Below are 21,440 nucleotides of genomic sequence, written 5' to 3'. Positions count from 1 at the left end.
GATAATAAATGCCTATATCATATAATAGTGTTGTATTTATAAGAGCTTAATTATAATGGATTGGATTTCTTGATATAGCACTTTTTGGTGGGAAGGAAACAACGACGGAACAAAAACCATTAAAAATGTGTTGATGAAAAAACTGAAAATTAAACATTAAAAACGCTAATGTAGTTTGTTGGTACCCGAGGCTAATATGGATAGCATTACCAAAATTGTTGTGGTATGGTATGAGGTTCCTTTGGCTTTACTTGTATCCGTTCGCATTTACTTGCCATCACGAACATGACATTTATGGCTATCCAAACGACATTATACGATACACCATTTTTAACCACTTTGAATTTGATTCAACTGGTATCTAAATTCAGGGGCCTTCTTAGCAACTCCCTAGCCTTATTCACAGATGCTGTCCCCGTATATCGTTGCCAAATTTTCCACGAAATTCACAAAAACGCATCTACTAACGGCGGTCTAGTTTCTACCTTGCTTAAGCCACAATACTCTTTAAATTATATATATTATTCACGTAACATGTCATAAACATTTTATAAAATGTAGAAATATATTGTGCAAAAAGTAAGTAAAGGCCAATTTCTCGTGTCCTTTTTGCCTTTGATCATGTATACAACAACCTAATCTATCTACCAACATTGGTAATTGCGTAAACCATGTCTGTCTTGTAACTTTGTTTAGTCACAGGTCAAACTGAAAGCCGTGCGGGCCAATTTTCTCCGAACCGGTCAGCAAGGGAGGCTCGACCGGTCTCTCTGGCTCCTCCAAAACGTGAGCTTCTTTATCTTTTTCCTTATGCTTCCATTCAGAAATGTGAATCCTTGAATAAATAAATGCACCCAAGTAGATCCATGCAACTTATTTTGTTTTTACATAATCATACGTAGCCACCATTCATTAAATTACAATTATTCCTGAGACCTGAACACACGTATCTTCAACGAGTAAAAGTAAACATATAATGCAAGTGAAGCTTCGTGTTCTGAGTTCCATTTTTGTCTCCCTGCTGCTATACCTCCCAGTCCAACACGCTCCCCAGTGGCTTCAATTTCCTCTTTTTCTTGAGTAGTAACTCTTATTTTATTCTGTGAACCATCAGCACATGAGTTTTGATCAATAAAGAAAAACAAGAGAAGAAGCAAAAGAAGGAAAGAGATACTCCAAGCAGCAACATAAATGTCAGAGCAGGAAACACATTCTTGTGGCTTACTCTTATTCTTTTTCTGGATCCTTCTTTCAGGTAATCATTCTTTTGCTCTATTGTACTCTTGAGAATTAGTATTATTTTATTCAGTGTTCAAAGGTTGGCGATTCTGTTATACAGTTATAAACTTGTGTCTTTGTGTTTACCGAGGATTTTTTTTTTTTTGCTTTTGTGTTTGGTTTTGGCAGGTAAAGCTGTTGTAGGGGAATCTTTGGACAAAGACAAAGAGGTTCTGCTGAAGCTGAAATTGTACCTGGACAGCAAAATTCTTGCAGACAGAGGAGGGTACATATATTGGAACACCAATAGCTCCAATCCTTGTGAATGGAAAGGAATTTCATGCAGTGCTACGAAGAGGGTGGTTGGCATAGACCTTTCTAATAGTGACATCACTGGTGAGATATTTAAGAATTTCTCGCAGCTCACTGAACTCACACATCTTGATCTCTCTCAGAACACGCTCTCTGATGAGATTCCTGAGGACTTGAGGCACTGCCACAAGCTCGTGCATCTCAACCTATCACATAATATTCTTGAAGGGGAGCTGAACTTGACTGGATTGATAAGCTTGTGCACATTGGACTTGTCAAATAACAGATTTTATGGGGATATTGGGTTGAATTTTCCTGCCATTTGTGCCAATTTAGTCATTGCGAATGTCTCAGGTAATAAATTGACTGGTAGGATTGAAAGCTGCTTTGATCAATGTGTAAAGTTGCAGTACTTGGATTTGAGCACCAACAATCTGAGTGGAAGCATATGGATGAAGTTTGCGAGGCTCAATGAGTTTTATGTTGCCGAGAACCATCTAAATGGGACTATTCCTTTGGAAGCTTTTCCTTTGAATTGTAGCCTTCAAGAACTAGACCTTTCACAAAATGGATTTGTTGGTGAGGCACCTAAGGGGGTTGCTAACTGCAAGAATTTAACCAGTCTGAATCTTTCTAGTAACAATCTTACTGGGACTATTCCCATTGAAATAGGGTCCATTTCAGGCCTTAAAGCATTGTACCTGGGAAACAACAGCTTTTCAAGAGATATTCCTGAGGCCCTTCTGAACTTGACCAATTTGTCCTTCTTGGATTTGAGCAGAAACCAATTTGGTGGGGACATACCAAAGATATTTGGCAAATTTAAGCAAGTAAGCTTTCTTCTGTTGCACTCAAATAATTACAGTGGAGGATTGATATCCTCAGGAATTCTCACATTACCAAACATTTGGCGGTTAGACCTAAGCTACAATAACTTTTCAGGTCCACTACCTGTTGAGATTTCTCAAATGACAAGTCTGAAGTTTCTAATGTTATCCTACAACCAATTCAGTGGATCCATTCCACCTGAATTCGGAAACATTACCCAACTTCAAGCCCTTGACCTTGCCTTCAACAATTTGAGTGGGCCTATACCCTCAAGCCTTGGAAACTTGAGCTCCCTCTTATGGTTGATGCTTGCAGACAATTCTTTAACCGGAGAAATCCCTCTGGAGTTGGGAAACTGTTCAAGCTTGTTATGGCTAAACCTTGCCAACAATAAGCTCTCTGGAAGTTTGCCTTCTGAACTGTCCAAAATTGGAAGGAATGCCACGACCACATTTGAATCGAATAGGCGAAACTATCAAATGGCTGCTGGATCTGGTGAATGCTTAGCAATGAGGAGATGGATACCTGCAGATTACCCTCCATTCAGCTTTGTGTATAGCCTCTTAACCAGGAAAACTTGTAGAGAGCTTTGGGACAAATTGCTCAAAGGATATGGTGTTTTCCAGATTTGCACGCCTGGTGAAAGAATTCGCAGAACTCAGATATCCGGGTATATTCAGCTAAGTTCAAACCAGCTCAGTGGTGAAATCCCTTCAGAGATTGGGACAATGGTGAACTTCAGCATGATGCACTTGGGGTTCAACAACTTCTCTGGGAAGTTCCCTCCAGAGATTGCAAGTATTCCCATTGTGGTGCTAAACATCACAAGTAACCAGTTTTCAGGTGAAATTCCCGAAGAAATTGGCAGCTTGAAGTGCTTGATGAATCTTGACTTGTCATACAACAATTTCTCTGGGACCTTTCCCACAAGTTTGAACAACTTGACAGAGCTTAACAAGTTCAACATCTCATACAACCCCCTAATATCCGGTGTGGTTCCATCAACACGACAGTTTGCTACCTTTGAGCAAAATTCATATTTAGGCAACCCCCTTTTGATCCTTCCCGAGTTTATCGATAACGTTACCAATCATACAAACACCACCTCTCCCAAAGAGCATAAAAAGTCCACAAGACTGTCTGTGTTTTTGGTGTGTATAGTTATAACACTGGTTTTTGCAGTATTCGGGCTTCTTACGATCCTAGTCTGTGTATCGGTGAAAAGCCCTTCAGAGGAACCAAGATACCTCTTGAGGGATACAAAACAATGGCATGATTCCAGCAGCTCCGGATCCTCATCATGGATGTCTGACACAGTTAAGGTTATCCGTCTGAACAAGACAGTTTTCACACATGCCGACATTCTGAAAGCAACTAGCAGCTTCTCAGAGGACAGAGTTATAGGAAAAGGAGGGTTTGGAACAGTGTACAAGGGAGTGTTTTCAGATGGCAGACAAGTGGCAGTGAAGAAGCTTCAAAGGGAAGGTCTTGAGGGTGAGAAGGAATTCAAGGCTGAAATGGAGGTTCTGAGTGGTCATGGCTTTGGTTGGCCACATCCAAACCTGGTCACACTCTACGGTTGGTGCCTAAATGGTTCAGAGAAGATACTGATTTATGAGTACATAGAAGGTGGAAGCTTGGAGGATTTAGTCACTGATAGAACACGTTTCACATGGAGGAGGAGGCTAGAAGTGGCAATTGATGTGGCACGTGCACTAATCTATTTGCACCACGAGTGCTACCCTTCTGTTGTTCACAGAGATGTGAAGGCTAGCAATGTGTTACTAGACAAAGATGGGAAGGCCAAGGTTACCGATTTTGGGCTTGCTAGAGTGGTTGATGTTGGGGAGAGTCATGTGAGTACTATGGTGGCTGGGACTGTGGGCTATGTTGCACCTGAATATGGACACACTTGGCAGGCTACTACAAAAGGGGATGTGTACAGTTTTGGGGTGTTGGTTATGGAGCTGGCAACAGCAAGAAGAGCAGTGGATGGAGGGGAAGAGTGTTTGGTGGAGTGGGCTAGGCGTGTTATGGGTTATGGACGACATCGCGGGTTGGGTCGTTCTGTGCCGCTTTTGCTAATGGGTTCTGGGCTTGTTGGTGGGGCTGAGGAGATGGGTGAGTTGCTAAGGATTGGGGTGATGTGCACAACTGATGCACCACAGGCTAGGCCTAACATGAAGGAGGTTCTTGCTATGCTGATTAAGATATCCAACCCCAAGGGGGACTCAAGTTATGGACCCTACCTTATTTAGTCTTTTTGTGTTAAGGGGATTGATGGATCTGCGAGAAAAAAAATGTGCATAGGTTAAGGTGTAGCATAGTTTACATAGAAACAATGTGTCATGCACAGTTGACTCTACTATTGTATATACACAGAAACTTCATTCATTATGTTAAAGAAGTCGCTCAATTTAGTTGTGTAACACGTTTTCCTATAGTGATTTTACATTCTTATGTTTGTTTCTTCTTTTTGATGATTATTCAGCAATCAGCACATCAGTTCTTTTGTATTAATTTGCTGTAACATTTAGTTAACCATTTCTGCATATAGATACACACACACACTTTATACCATCAATATGAAATGGAGCAAGAGAGAAATTGAACAACGTCAAGAGCCTTGAGGATGACAAGTGATTAGAATGTCAAACAGTAGAGTATACCCCTTTACCAAGAAGGCAAAAATATAGCTTTCATTTTGTGCTAATATGGCCATACGCTGGAGCTAACATGTAACATTAGGTCACAAGTTATAGTTATTAATCACGGTATAACTATTAATTGCCGTTCAAAAAAACAACTGGTATAACTACTCATTTTTGTCAATAAACACGGTTTAATCTGCGTTCGATCCATTCTTGGCGTTGTCAAGGAAGGATGTTAGTCCCTAACCAACAGTTTCCTCCCAGTACCTCCTTCTAGCCAATGGTTGTGATGCCAATTATCGGATTAAGTACTTACATAGACCAAAAGCTTTAGTTATCAGCCGAAGAGTGAAGCAAACACGTTAAGGTGGACTACTACCACTTTGTACGTGATGAACTTTTGCGAGGAACCATTACAACATATCATGTGTTGTCTCATGCTCATCTTGCAAATATCTTCACCAAGGCTTTAGGAATGACCCAGTTTGATTGCATACTGTCTAAGTTGGGCATTTATAGTTCATTTACTCCAACTTGAGAGAGGGTATTGAGATTATTAAGATCCTATTATATCTTCCATTATTATTAGGATTAACTCAATATTTTCCATACGTTATTGTAATTAACCTGTGATGATATCTGTAACAACTAACAAGTCCGTACAGATTATATTTAGGAATAGTCACCAGATAATTAGCATAGAATTGAAACAACTATTTCTGTAAACCTTGTATACATATATTTAGTCTGTACAACAAAGAAAATGCAATATTTGCATCGCAAATTCTTCTTTTGACAAGTTTTCAAAATCAAAACCAAACATCCAAACCAGTAAAAAAAAAAAAAATCGGTCTTTGATTTTTCAATAAAGTTTTGGTGATTTATATTAGATTAGATAAACTTATAAACAACTTAACTCTTATTTATTTAAATCGTCAGTGATCAATGTGCTTTTGGATTTGATATGATTCCAACTTTATGTGAGCCTTGTACAGAGTACTATTGCTGGCTTTCAACCAACAATACCAGGATGACTAAGCCGTAGCTTGGTAATGATTGAGTTTTATTATAACCCCAAAACGGTAGGTATTCACCTGCCCATTTCAGATTCATGCACCGGATATATTTTAATTTCACATGTTGTATTAGTTGGTGACTAGGTGCTGATAGTAAAGGGTTAAATAATTGTGTATCACATTATGGTTGCGAAGATCGTGCATTATGGATGTTGTGCAACCAATTGTTAACCACTTCTCTTCTGACTTTGTTAAAATAAATAAAATGACACTCAAGTGTTTTAACAGTCTGTCATTTCTTTGATTTGATGACATGTATCAACGAAAATGGTTTGGTGTCATAGTGGTTCCAATGTCGAATAACAACCTAACAGCAAGCTGATTCAGTTCCCATCTTCTGTAATTTTTCCTTCACAATCTTTTCTTTTTGTTTATTTATTTCCTTGATGTTCTGAGAACCATGATGATGAGACAATTGAGTCTCTCCATCAGAGTCATGTCTTGTAGGATTGTTGATTTTACTAAGTCCTCCAAGTTCCATGCTCTAGTGTTAGAACACAGGAGCAACAAACTGGTGGCAAATGGCAATATTGAAATGAGTATTAGTTGCATAAACACAATACATACATTATTCTCTCTGTAAGGAGATATCTCAGCATTCATTGATTTTGTAATATTTGAATTCTTGCATACAGAGATGTGAAGATAAGACTTGTTTATATACATCTAGATGTAACTACTCTAGCTATAAAGAGGGAGTTTGTTATAATAGCCTATAGGAAGTTATTTCCCTCTATGTTTACATCCCCCGCAAACTGATTGTGGGTAAGAAGATCAGCTACTTGAGGGAGCCTTGGTTAGAAGATCAGCTACTTGAAATTGTGAGGGTATGTGCTTGACAACTATTTCTCCATTCGCAGCCTTTTCACGAACAAATCAAAGGTCCAATTCAAAAGGTTTTGATTTTGAATGCAGAACTGGATTAGCTGTTATCACACCTTGATTATCACACCACAGTAAAGGAGGCTTCGTTTGGATGACATGCAATTCAGTAAGAAGGGACTTTATCCATTTAATTTCAGCAACTAGGGCTGCTAAACTTATGAATTCTGCTTCAGTGCTAGACCGAGAAACTGAATGTTGCTTCTTCGCAAGCCAGGAAACAAGATTATTGCCTAGATAAACACAGAATCCTGAGGTGGAACTTATATCAGAGGAGTCGCAAGCCCAATCTGAATCACTATCCAGTGATAAAAAGATTCTGTGAAGGATAATATGCTAAATCATGATCAATAGTACCATTTAGATATCATAGAACACGTTTTGTGGCTTTCCAATAACTTTCAAGTGGGCTATGCATAAACTGACATAATTTATTGACTGCATAAGCTATGTCCGAACGGGTTATGGTGGCATATTGCAATGTTCCAACCACAGATTTGTATAAAGTTGGATCAGAAAAAGAATCAGTACCATCCAAAAAGTCAAATGTTATTTGACTTTTTGGATAGAACCAATTTTTAACATATATGAGATTAAAAGAAGGTAACATCATTTAATTTAGTGTGTCTAAATATGAACAAAGAAAAAATACATTGATTATTGGAAATTAATTTAGTGGTGAAATATCTTTATGTTTTCATTCCTTTAAACAACTCCTATAAAATTCATCATTATTTTTAATAAATTATAGTTAATCGACACACAAGTTAATCATTATTTTCCATAAATTATGGTTTATATCAATACAATAAAATTTCCTATATTACATATTTGTTTGATAGTTTACTGTTACTAATAGTTCTCTTATATCTTATACATAGAGTTGAATTTTAATCACTCAATAGTAAATGTTTTTTCAAAACATATAATTAAATTTAATATTTCAAAAAAATCTTATCCTATGCATATGCACGGATAATTTAACTAGTTTGCATCTTATTCGTTTTACTTCCAACATGAGTTAAGTTATCGTTGCTAGTAGCATTAATCACCACTTTTTTTTTTATCAGGCCAGCTCTTGTAGTCTCAAACCATTAGGGACATGTCTATCACTATTTGTGAAATTTTTGGTTCCACATGATCATGTCATTGCTGCCCAATTTACATTTCCTTTCCACCAACATGTCTCTCGCACTTTTATTTGTTAAATGTTTTTATAATTATTATGCTTTTACGAGTAATTAAATGTTTTTTTTATTTAAAAGTCTGTCATCGTATTATAACTTTTTATTTTCCCATAAATATTAATTACTAATTAATGTATTTTCCTGATATTTTTAGTCTTTATTTAAGTCTTCATTATCCCATGACCATACGATTTTTTTTATTATCGTTTTCTTTATTTCACTTGGTAAAAAACTTGTATTGTCATATATACGTGACGTTGATTTAGCTTCTTAGCTTGTCTGCCGTTACGTTTTTTTTTTCTACTGTACCAAAAAAAAAGTTACGAAGTTTGTCCCCTTTTTTTTGTCCTGATTACCCTTTTTTTTTGGAAAATTATACTGCAAGAGTGATGGTATTATAATCTTTGATTTCTCTAACATTTTCTAAAAAAGAAAAAATAATAAGGTGATGATCTTTATCTATGAGTAATTGATAATTGATTACAATAATTTAATAACTAATTTTGCATTTCAAAAATTTTGAAAGTTAAATTTTAATTAAAACTATCCTATTTTAATAAATCATTTCATTAGTTTGGAAAATACAATCCTAAAATTATTTTTTAAGAATAAAATTTGTTTTAAGTCTAGATAAATATTAGGTTGGCCCAAACCATTAGTATATATATATATATTAATGTGAAGCATTATAATACTTTATTTTGAAGCAGGTGCATCAATAAACTGATATGGAACTATTTCAATTTAATGAAATATACAAGTTTTAAATATGTAGTTACATTAAAATTTGGATGAAGAATTTTCTCCAATAATGAGAAACAAACCCAATGAAAAAAGTTTAAACATGAAATCTTATATATAAAAAATAAAACATATATCACTTTAGGCTAGAAATCTTTCACTCAAATGGAATAGGCCATTATAAAGGGTTTGATAAGGATTAGTAAAGCTTTTGCTATAGATGATGTGTATTTTTTATTTGATTTTTATCAGTGTCTAAATCTTTCACTCAAATGGAATTGGCAATTATAAAAGGGTATAATGAGTCACAAGTTAATTCATTACTGTACATTTCTAATTCAATCAATAAAAAGAGATTTTTCCACAATCTCTTTTGTTTTCAGTTCTTTTAGTTTTGAGTGACTTTTATAAACAGTTGCAGATCTGTTCATAAGTTACAGATCTGTTCATAACAGGAACCATATCAACTTGGCATGCAGGAAGAAAAATCCAAATTGGAGGGGATAAAACTTGGTTCTTTTAGAAAATTAACACAACTTCTAGATTCTATAGGTGAGTGTGATAGGCAAGGCAAGTAACTAGGGGATTAATAGAGAAAATCGCTATTCAAATTCGGGCTAAAACTTTTCAGGTGTAAGGTAAGTGGTTTCAAGTCATGGATTGTAAAGATGGAGGCATATCTGCCATATGCCACCTCCATGATTACTGTCCTACATAGAAAAAACCAATCAAGTGCTCCTCCACTACAACAATTAGTGCATATATTAGTTAGAAAGGGGAGGGAACAAAAGAAATACGAATATATCTTATCAACTATTTCACCCTTCTCTCTCTCTTTTTCTTCCTTTCTATCTTGTAGCCCCACTCTCAGGTTGTCTATAAATTGGACATGCACGCAAGACTATTGGATGAAGCAAAAAACAAAGAACCCTGCCTAGAAAAAAAAATGGAGTACTCTAATGGATTCCCTAGAAAAAGAGATGTTTCTCTTCAGGAACTTAGCAAAAGGCTTGCTGAGTTTGCTGAAGTAAGAGGATGGGATCAATATCACAGTCCCAGAAATCTTCTTTTAGCTCTTGTAAGTAAAAAGTATACATATATGTCATATTTACCTAAATTGATGATATTGAAATTTCTTTAATTAATATATAATTAATGAAGCATTCTATATTAATGATTTATTATGTAGGTGGGAGAGGTGGGAGAGCTTTCTGAGATCTTCCAGTGGAAAGGAGAGGTTGCAAAGGGATTGCCCAATTGGAGTTCTGATGATAAGGAGCACTTAGAGGAAGAGCTTTCAGATGTTTTGCTTTATTTAGTGCGTCTTGCTGATGTTTGTGGGCTAGATCTTGGACAGGCTGCTCTGACTAAAATAGTGAAGAATGCTCAGAAATACCCAGTTACTAGTACTAATTAATCACACCAGCAATTCCACTTACAACTAGCAATTAAGCTGTTAATTTCTCAGTCTTTTTCTTCATGTACTAGTATGCTTTAATTTAGTGCTACCTACCCGAAAAAATAATTGCATCTATGTATCTTCTCTTGGTTTTAGTTTTGAAACTGAGTCCACTGCCACTTAATTCAATCCTTACCGTGTAAGAAGATGAAACCTTAATTTAAAGAAAAAAAATTTAAGTATTTGATAATTTGTGTTATGCTATCTTAATCTGATGTAGTAGTTTAGGTGTCATGAAATGTTACCAAAAGGACTACACTCATATTTCATCATTCTGTCATGCATGGATCGAACTACCCATGTGATCTCGTTCTAGGGTCCTAAGCGTTAGTGAAAATGAGTAAACTGTCCATGTCGGCACGTGCCTATAGACAACAAATTTTCATCTCATGGGTTGTTTTGCGATATCATTGGCGTCATCATTTATGAATATATGCTGTATATTAGAAAACCTGTAACGCTGATGTTTCCGGGAACATTAGAAACTACTATGACTAGAGTAAGAGCTATAAAATAACTTGAAAATTATGTTGATGAGTGATTTGACTGGTGGCAGTGAGTTTGATGGGAAGGGTGGATACAGTGGTTAGTTCCACAAGTGAGGAAGCCATGGATAGGATCTGAGAGAGGACTATGAAATTATAGGCTTATCTGATCCTATATAGAAGATGGATAAACTAAAGATTTTATTCGGTACGTTTAGTTGTATGTGTACAAGAAATATATAGAGAGAGTATAGAAGAATAATAAATTCATAAATTATCTATTAAATTATTTATAACTTAAATTGAACTTGAATTTAAATTACAACAAACTAAATAAACTTAAATTTAAATTATCATATCAACAGTGCAATAATTATGCGAGGTGGATTAGTAATTAAAAAGTTAATTGATGACAACTGCAGCTCATGAAAAGAGGCTATCATTAATACAACAATAAGAAGAATCTTAGCAAATTAACTTCCACGGTACTTTTAAACAAGGTTATGCATCATGCATGTATTCTCTAACTGTACATGTTCGATTTATTAATTCTTTAGTCACATCTAAGGTTTGAAATTATGTTGATAGCGTTGTGTTTGTTGCTAACTGATGCAGCTAGCCATTGTAAACCGTAATTGCGGTTGCAGTAGCTGCTGCAACTCAAATGATGCTATTGCATTATATGTTCTGTTCGCATCATGAGATATGTACGGCTTTCATTTTAAACATGATCATCGTGCATGTTTTTTAGTTCATCTCTATCCAAGAGATTATGTAAGAGTGTAATAGCTAGTTATTTCACCTGACTTATATATAATTTGTTTGATTGATTTATAAATTTGTTTGATAAAAAAAATATTTAGTAAACAAGCTCATTATTTAGTTTATAACATCTTTTTAGATATTATTTGTTTATGATTATTTATTATTATTATTATTATTATTATATTTTTAAAATAACAAATATTTTTATTTAATATTTTTTATTTTCTTAATTAATATTTTTAACATGTCATATATATAAAAATTAGAATTTATCTTCAATGAGAGAATTTTTAAGAGTTTATATTCAACCCAATCTTTTTTAAGAATATTTCTTCAACGAGAAGTTAACCTTTTATATTCTTTTTATCTATTCTTTTTATTGTTATTTTTAAGTTAAATTTTAAGATTTTTAAAAAATTTGTCCATAATTAAATACAACATTATATCGTTATATCATAAATCCTCAAATAAAATTTATATGTCCAGAGATGTGTATTTATTATAAATTTTAATTAAAATATAATTTATATATTTAAAATTATTTATTTATTTTAAATTTTAATTATATAAAATAAACATTTATCTTATATATTGTACATGCTAAAATACTAATAAATTTTTTTAGTGAATTCAGGATATATTTAGACAGAAAGTTAAGAATTAATTCCTCCAAATAGTAAGATTTATTTAAAGATGTTTAATGCACAAAGTTATAAAAAGGAAAGAGAGACCCACCATATTAATAAAATACTTGCAACTTAATATTGGTGTATATTACTTCATATTTATTTTAATACGTAAAAATAAAAGCTTGAATTGTGGTGTCCATTCCATTGCTTTGTGATGGTATCTTAGATAACCGATTAGGTCACTTCAATATTACCAATTCAAGAATTGATTTTGGTACGAATAACACGTATCTTTTATATATAGAAGGTGTTTTTTGAGCTGAAAAAGATTATGTTGATTGGTATTTTTTTTTAGTATTTATATATAGTAGTTGTATATCTAAGAATCAATCTCAAGATTATTAATTATATTAGAATAAGTTTGCATTAATCTATTCATACATTTTTTTTTTGGAAAAGGTGATCCATGCATTTGATTGTTGAATATTCAAGAATTTTTGTTAATTAACAAAGTTTTTTGCATGAATTATTTTCTTGTAGATCAATGATAACTGCTAAATAATTGTGAATTAATAGTAGTTAAATAGTAAAATTTTGGCTTAAAATTAATTATTTAGCAGTTATTTATAATTAAAAGTTAAAAAAATTAATTAAATTGAATTTCTGGTTGCAGATACGAAAGATGAGGGTACATTAAGCACAAATGGCAACATAAATGAAGAGAAAGAAGGAATTCTAAAGCAAGCCCAGCCCAACAGTGGCGCTAAGCGCGCATCAGGCGCTAGGCGAGCAACCAACTGCAGGCGCTAAGCGTGGCGTTAAGCACGAAGGAGCAGAAACCGTTACGCGCGCTTAGCCCAGCTCGGCGCCCAGCGCGCGATCCAACAGAAGCACAGGCTAAGCCTGCATGGCGCGTCCAGCACGCGATCTGAACGCCCTAAGCGCGAGGTGTGGTGCTGAGCGCGACTAGGAAGGCCCACAAGCCCACTTCAAGCAACTATAAATAGAGAGTCAGTCCCAAGGAATCATCACCTCGTCTGAGAGCACTGTTCTCAGTACTTAAAGTCTGAGCTCTCCCTTCTCTCTTATTATTCTTTGTTTTTATCATCCTCATTCTTTCTTTCACCCCCAATTGTAAGCCCTCAATGGCCATGAGTGGCTAATCCCCTAGCTAGGGCCTGGCAGGCCTAAAAAGTCAACGATGTACGGTGTGCTTCAAGAATTATCAATGCAAAGGGAATTTCTCATAGGTTTTGCTGTTCTAATTCTTTTCTTGTTATCTTGCATTCGTTCTTAAATTTATTTTGGATTTTATTCGCTCGGGAGAGGATATTTCCTAATAAGTATTTAAGATTCAATGCATGCATTCGTTTCAGGGATTATATACTTGGGAAAGGTAACGCCTAACAGAACATCTTAAGAAAAGAATCCTTGGGTTATCATTGCTAGGCATAGAATGATAACCCACTACCCATGCATTTAAGCCACATCTAGAACTTAACTTTAATGTATTTTAATTATTGAATCTTTGCAAAGGCATTTGGGAGATAGGTAGTTAAAATAGGTTTGCCAACGAGAGGCATCAGGGGCAAGTAATTAATAGATGTGGGTAGAACTAATACCTGTGTAATGAATATCATATTTACATGCATCGTTGGCCAATTGGGTTTGTCCGATCTTGGCATCTTTATTAATTGTCTTTCCTTTTAAACTAGTTGATTTAATAACCACCCTTATTCCTGTCTTTATTATCTTTAGTTATACTTACAAATTGAGAAGTATTTAATCAAGTGCAATAAAGTCCCTGCGAAAACGATACTCGTACTTTCGAGTTATACTACTTGAGAGCGATTTGGTACACTTGCCAAAGTCTCAACAATCAACATTAGATTTTGTCCATTTTGGTTTATTTAGTTCTTGTTTTTTGAATGACTAGTATAAATATGAACTACAATTAATATGGGGATTAATATGGGTGAAATTTACAGTTGACAAATAATTAAGCTGCTTAAATATATGGTTAGAGAAATAAGATGATGTCTTTTGAGAAATATCATCAGCTTTAAGTATTTGCTAAAAAAATTAACTACTAATAGATGCAAAATTTAGTTTAGAGATTTTATACACTATTAAATTTTATTATTGACTATTAATATATACCAGATTTAATTTTTTTTAGTCATCATATTATTGATGCAAAAAACTTATTAATTTTATTGATGACTATATTTTCATCGAAAAATTTGTGTGTCCTTTTTTAATAGAATATTCTCTCAACAATATTTTTTTCATTTACAAAATTTTAACTTAAAATCTTCCTTAACAAATCTAAATTCAGTTTCTTGAACCAACAATATATAAATTTAGTTTATAAAATACACTTATACACTATTAGATTTTATTAATTAGAGAATGTCAATGAGTTACCGGAAGGGAGTGTAAGCTTACTTGAAATGTAATCTATTGGTAGGTGATATGTAATCTCACCGTAAATTCTTGTTGAGATTGATGGTCTTCTCTAGTATATGGGGTGAGCATTGCATTCCTTTAATCCAAAATTTAAAATAAAAAAATAAAAATATAAACCATTGTTTTATAAAAGATAATTTCTATTTGATTCTATGTATATTCGTTATATAATTTTTAGCTATTAAATTTTTAAAACTTTAAATCGGCGAACTCGTCAAGCTTTAAAATACAAATATGGATTGCCTCATGCTGCATTAATTGAACTGACCTGATGTAAAAGTATAATGGTTAATTGTTTATAATAATTCTCTTTTAGTTAAAATTTATGACGTCTATTTGAAAAAAAAAATGTGATAATCTTTCATTTTCATAACTTTCAATAGAAAAATGTGATATATCAATAAAAAAAGTCTTTACAATTTCATCATATACTCTACCAGAAAATTGATTAATTTAGAGTAAATCAAGAACATGCTCGATTTTTTCTGAGGTGAAGTTTTACTTTTAAAAGAACTGAGTGATCATGAAGTCAAGTTTATGAGTGAACACAAATACACATCACTTTAAAGTTTCAACTTCTTTTGAACCAAAGTGAATTAGTGAAATGACATGTCGTTTGAGTCCAAACTCCAAAGAGATTGAATATTAAGTCTTTTCTTTCAGATAATTCGACATGACAATGTTTTTTTTTTTTTTTTGCTTTTGAGATTTTAAAACTAATTAAATATAACTTAATTGGTATAAACTATAATATACAAAACATAATAATGACTAAATTTCTTTGTAATAAAAATGAGAATAAGTGCATGTTAAAAAAGAGTAAAACTGTAAAAGTTAAAAAAATTTGCATTTGTTTTTTATCAGTTGTGTTAAACTATTTTTCCGTAATGGAAGCGTGATTTTAAAAAAGATATAATTATGCCACACTTTGGCCGATTAATTGGGTAAATGCTCAATTGGGGGACTTATGCACTTCACTTGCATCCTTCCAAAAGATAAATAAATGATTGTATTTGGGACTTCAAAACTTACCAATTATTATTAGCAATACTTGATCAATATATATCAATGACCAATTAATGTAAATTAATATCAAGGTATACATGCGTTATACCACTAAAGTAAGAGTGGAAAGCATAAATGAGTTTTGAGAGAGTTCAAGAAAAAAGGATAAATGTTGGTTACGTAATTTCTTCGTCTCAGTAATTATCGTGTAAAAAAATTATAAGATAATTATCATTTTAATTTTTTAATGTATTATTAATTATTTTTTCACTTTTATCCCTTATAATATTAATGATGGACAACAAAAACTAAAAATAAATTAATAATTTTTTTGTTTGTGTAAAATTGATAAAATTATGATTTTTTTTATCTATTTATTAATTTTCTTAATTTGTGTAAAACAATCTAAAACGATAATTATAACAACAATACACAAATGAAGTAATTCTTATGAATTCTAAGTTACACTCAAAATCTCACATACCATGTGTTTTTAATAAATTAAGTCTTATACTCTTTCATTATTTAACTCTAAAAGAAATTCTTAATTGTTTTGCTCGAATAATACCATGCATCTCTCTCTAGATGTCATTGACACTGTTAACAAAAAGTGACATATTACACTTGTGTTTTTTTTTTTCAAATTACATTTAATGTCCCTCCGTTAATTTATTAATTATTTATATAAGTATATGAATGTATAAATATGTTGATACATTTCTTAGATAGTACTTTTATTTATTATATTTATTAAATATAATACATTTCTTAAATTTAATAAATATAATGATACATGTATATTAAATATTTAAATACATATTATGAAACTATAATTAAATAAAAATAAGTATACCAAAATACATACATAACCTTATTGGAAAGTTTTGAGAATTTGGAGGGTGAAAATGCCAAAAATGGGCCACCAAAAGTAAACAGGTAATGGGGGCCTTCCTGAGCCATGGACTACAAGCTAAGTCAGGGCCCAGACACTTGGGCCATTATGTGGAGACCAAACCTGTTAGTTATTTTTCTGTTGCACTATACACACACACACACACAAAAGGATAGTAGTGGCTCTCTCGAATTACCTTTTCCAGTAACTGAATACAAGTTTTCCATCTACAATTTCTTGGCTATCGGTGTTCTTTGATCAAAATTCCTACTCCTTCCTCCCTAATTATAAAAAATCATTAATTAATTCACGCAACTTTAATTAATTAATTAATTAACATTAGATTGATTTGTAATTAAATAATTAATACGTGGGGAGAAAATAATAATTGTTGAATTTTAATTTTTGAAATTAAACTTATTCATTCTCCAATCCTCCTAAGAGATAAAAATAACATTTATAATTTGTGAAGTAAAATAGTAAAGAGTATTTTGATAATTGCAAGGGATAATAAAAAAGAAACTTAGAAAAAAATGATAAAAATTTTCAAAACAATGTTTTTATGGTGACGAATGAAGTAAATTAGAGAACATTAGACCATTTGATCCTTTGATCCTACCTATGCATAAATAAAACCCTCAATCACTATAGGCTCCACCTACCACACCAACCCCAGAAGAAGATCCACTAAAATTTCAAGAACACATGCATGCCTCCGACAACAAAAGAGAAGTAAATGGCTAAGAGATATTATATTCAATAAGCCGGTATAAATTTCTTGGGCAGTTCTTCAAAATTCTACAAGAATGCATAAAAAAATGTCTTGTTCCATGGCTTTTTCTTTTCTGTTCTTTTTTTCAAAACGTTCCTTGTCCTTTTGTAAATGAAAAAAAAGGGTGTCATCTAGAATGTTTCTATATTTTCAAGTGCATAATTCTGAATAAGTTGATATGGATCACTATTCCTTAGTTTTTGCTTGAACAAGATATCTCTATCACTTTATTTTATTCAATAAGATTTAGCATTTGTGAACAGCGGCATCTCATGGCATAGATTTGTCCAGTGTTGGTGCGTTTAAAAGTTTCTAAACAAATAATACGTCCAAGTTAATTATGTCCAACTCAAAACTCCAGTACAAATGTACAATTATAACACGCCAAGAAAATTAAAACAAAATAAACATATATTTGTTAAAGAAACCCAATCAAAATGAATAGACAGAATACTGTAGAGAGGACATGCCCGTCACATCTCCCGCTTCTTATGGATTCCAAGAGCAAAAAAGGAGCAATAATTTGTATATATTTGCCACATGTTAAAACCAATATTGATTAATCCACCGACACTTACTGATTCAGTAACACCTTGCATAATTATCAAACTTTTTGACTTTGTTAATTTTTACGAGCTTATTAATTCATTTATAATTTCTATATATTTGCCACATGTTAAAACCAATATTGATTAATCCACCGACACTTCCTGATTCAGTAACACCTTGCATAATTATCAAACTTTTTGATTTAATTTGTTAATTTTTATGAACTTATTAATTCATTTATAATAAGTTGACTTATGTGTAAATTTTCTTTTTAGTAAATTTTGAGTGAATTTTGATAAATTTTAAATAAATTTGATAAACTTTTAAGTTTATTATTGAGTCAACGAGAGTCATGAAGTATTATAAAATTTATTATTTATTATTTTATTTTATTATATTGTTAAAATATTTAATTTATATGTTATTTATAAATATTTTATTATTATTTTTATATAAACTAAACTCTTATAAGTCTATAAATCTATAAATTAAGTTGATAAGTTGAATCAATAAAATTCTCACGAAATAAACTCACGTATTTAATAATTTGATGGCTATGTTTCCCTCAAATGTGGATTCCACTTTCAATAAGCTCGCATGCCACCACTCCTTTATTCTGGTAATCTGGTCGTTGAAGAATGATAACGTGCCGGGTTTTGTTATCCATTGTCATCACCAAGTAAAAGAATATTTGTGAGGTCTTAGCTGTCATGAATGATACAGGAAAAGGTTAACTAATGTCCTGATTAAAAATGTTAAAATAGAAATATTTTTATTGAAAAATAAAAAATTATGTTGTTTATAATTTTTTATTTTTTTATATCTTTTAAATAAATATTTTTATTAAAAAGTATCTTGAGAACATTCCTTAATAAGATCCTATGATATATGATCAAAATTGATAAGCAAAAGTAAATGAATTTAAGACTTTTTATTAAAAACATTTTTGTACGGTGAGTCATTAACTTTTATTACACATATCTTAAAAGCCATATTTAAGATGACACACACACACATAACTTGCATGGTATAAATTGCAGGGGATGAACTTCTTGAAAGACACATAACTTGCATGGTATAAATTGCAGGGGATGAACTTCTTGAAAGTCGGTTTGCTATTGTTAAACCAATTTCTAACAGTTTTTATGTACAATAAATTTTCGAATGTGAAAAACAACTAGAAATTGGCTTCATTTAAACAAAATCAACTTTTTAAAATGTATACTAGTTTGGTAATTTTAAAATCAAACCACACTCTACTTTTTTTTTTTAAAAAAAAAGCCAACCTGTATTTAAATATTTATTTCTGATAATTGTTATACATACGCAGGTAATTATCTAATTTTTTTCTCTTTTATTATTTTTTTTAATTTAAACATTAGAAATTTAACTTATTCGGAGTTTTTATCTCATAAATGTTAAAGTTAGTAAATTTATACTATTTTTAATTGTATACTTTTTATAGAAATATAAACAGAAGACATGAAAAAGGATTGAAGAGTTGGACAATTGCACTCAATGCGATTGCCTTGCTTAACGCGTTAGGAACGCTCAACCTAAGAAACTCGCTTATCGCAAGAAATCACATGGGAAGTCTATTATCATATGCAAGTGCGTTGAGCACGCACCATGCGGTTTAGTACGTAGTCACTTAAGTTAGCTGAACTTTTTGCGTCACGCTCAGTGCGCCGTCTCTCTTAGCAAACAGTCAATGCCGAAAAAACATAAATGTGTTGTTTTAAGCAAAAAAAAAAAGGAGGGAACTCGGGGGGATTCAATTGGGTAGCAAAGAGTGAGAGCTAGGACACGATCCATTGGAGGAAACTATTCATTTGGAGCATCTCATCTCCATCTTCATCCATTTTCTTCCATTCATTTTTCCCTTTTTTGTATTTATAAGTCTCTCATGACAATGAGAGGCTAAACCATCCATTGTTGGGAGCTCAACAATTAAACATTCTTGATATAATGATTCTAACTATTTATTTAAATGTTATTTCAATATTATTGTCTCTTCTCTGTGTTTATTATAATGTTGATTGTTAATGGCTTAATCACCCATACTAATGTAATGTTATAAGGTTTAGGCATTAAAAAATGTTTATTTCTTAAAAACTTGAAAAGAACAGTAATTCATCTTTAGGGATAAAATAGTATTATTTAGCTTAAATTATGTATTTATGCTCATAATGTAATTTGTCTGATGTATCTCTAAAGGGATTAAGGGTGAAACTAGGTAAGTTAGACTCTCTCATGTGAGGAATCATGATTAGAGTATGTTAGTGAATGTAGATAATGATTAGAATAATATTAAATAGAAAAAAATCATTAACTTGCATCAAAAGTAATTCTAGTAGGTTGAGTCCCAACATGCTGGTAAATCTATATCATGTGAGTGTTTGTTCTCTCACCCTTGCACATGCTTCCTCTGTTACGTCGAATTTACATTTATGCATCATCATGTTACAAATATTTAATTCAATTCATTAATTGTTTAAAATTGAACATATATAAATTCTGAGTACAGTTAAAGTCCTTCTGGATTCGATATTCGACCTTACCGTTTTAAATTACTACTTGCATAAATTGGTACACTTGAAAAATAGTTAACAATTTCCCTTTTCACATATCATTTTTTACAAATTACAAGCACAAACTTTATTTTTTCTTTTTGATTTTTTTTATCTCGTTTTTCCGTTTTTCGTATAGATACCCCAAGGGTACTAAACGAGTATTATTCTATCGTTGTTAAAAACATATTATTATTCTTAAAAAAAAATAGTATAGACAGATCTCTTTAAAAAACCAGCAATGATTTGCTGCTTATATGGACTATGCATAATGCAATTTTGCATACCAAACCAAAAACCTTTTCTTTTTTGCATTTTGATTAGCACAATATTTGATTATTTGTCCCAAATCTTATATGTCGCAACCAGCTTGATGCCTTATTGCGTTTGGGTTAAATGGCCGACGGTTTTTTAGCATATAATTGGTAAATGAAACTTATTGTAAGCTTATTATAACTATACATTGAAAGTTCACTAAAAAAAACTATATATTTAACGCGCACTAGAATAAAATGCATCCTCAGGTCATACTTTTAGACTTTTAGTGGAAGATCTTCGAAATATTTCTATAAAGGATCAGTGCCCCACTTTCTAAAACACTCTTTATAATATATATTTTACTATTCATTTAAATTTATTAAAAATAAAAAATTGGAAAAGAAAATTATTAAATAAGAAGTAAGAAATAGAAAATTTGGATTTTTCAATAAATTTTGGTGAATAATAACATACATATTTTAAAGAATGTATTAAAAAATGTGTTATCATTTTTCATGTTATTTTTTATTTCAACCATCACAAGTATAATGTAAATAAACCTCTAAATAAATAGTTGTAAGAAATAAAATAAAAATAAAAATTTCATATGGAAACACATTTAAAAATCATATAAAAATGCATTTTTAAAAAATTAATTTAGACCAAAGTATTCTTTAATATTTCGAATTTTC

At 32.0% G+C, this 21,440-nt stretch overlaps 2 protein-coding genes across 2 annotated transcripts; both read left to right on the top strand.

Moving 5' to 3' along the window:
* Window positions 1-768: 768 nt before the first annotated feature.
* LOC100783886 (probable LRR receptor-like serine/threonine-protein kinase At1g74360) lies at window positions 769-4,928 on the top strand. Its single transcript, XM_003525410.5, has 2 exons — window positions 769-1,255; window positions 1,408-4,928. The coding sequence occupies exons 1-2, from the start codon at window positions 1,192-1,194 to the stop codon at window positions 4,614-4,616; spliced, it is 3,273 nt and encodes a 1,090-aa protein (XP_003525458.1). The 5' UTR covers window positions 769-1,191; the 3' UTR covers window positions 4,617-4,928.
* A 4,877-nt stretch (window positions 4,929-9,805) lies between these two features.
* On the top strand, window positions 9,806-10,538 carry LOC100500294 (nucleoside triphosphate pyrophosphohydrolase-like). Its single transcript, NM_001249033.3, has 2 exons — window positions 9,806-9,973; window positions 10,085-10,538. Exons 1-2 carry the CDS (start codon window positions 9,842-9,844, stop codon window positions 10,310-10,312), a joined length of 360 nt encoding a protein of 119 aa, NP_001235962.2. The 5' UTR covers window positions 9,806-9,841; the 3' UTR covers window positions 10,313-10,538.
* The last annotated feature ends 10,902 nt before the right edge of the window (window positions 10,539-21,440 follow it).

This window comes from Glycine max, chromosome 5, assembly GCF_000004515.6.
Source record: "Glycine max cultivar Williams 82 chromosome 5, Glycine_max_v4.0, whole genome shotgun sequence".
In the NCBI taxonomy this organism is placed as follows: Eukaryota; Viridiplantae; Streptophyta; class Magnoliopsida; order Fabales; family Fabaceae; genus Glycine; species Glycine max.
Note: the sequence above shows the minus strand (reverse complement) of the source record. Positions and strands in the feature narration are given on the sequence as shown.

Bases quoted from the DNA above. Each gene is read 5' to 3' on its own strand.
- LOC100500294 (NM_001249033.3), top strand. From the start codon at position 9,842: ATGGAGTACTCTAATGGATTCCCTAGAAAAAGAGATGTTTCTCTTCAG. The intron at 9,974-10,084 runs GTAAGTAAAAAG...TTTATTATGTAG, and splicing joins GAAATCTTCTTTTAGCTCTT to GTGGGAGAGGTGGGAGAGCT.
- LOC100783886 (XM_003525410.5), top strand. From the start codon at position 1,192: ATGTCAGAGCAGGAAACACATTCTTGTGGCTTACTCTTATTCTTTTTC. The intron at 1,256-1,407 runs GTAATCATTCTT...TGGTTTTGGCAG, and splicing joins TTTCTGGATCCTTCTTTCAG to GTAAAGCTGTTGTAGGGGAA.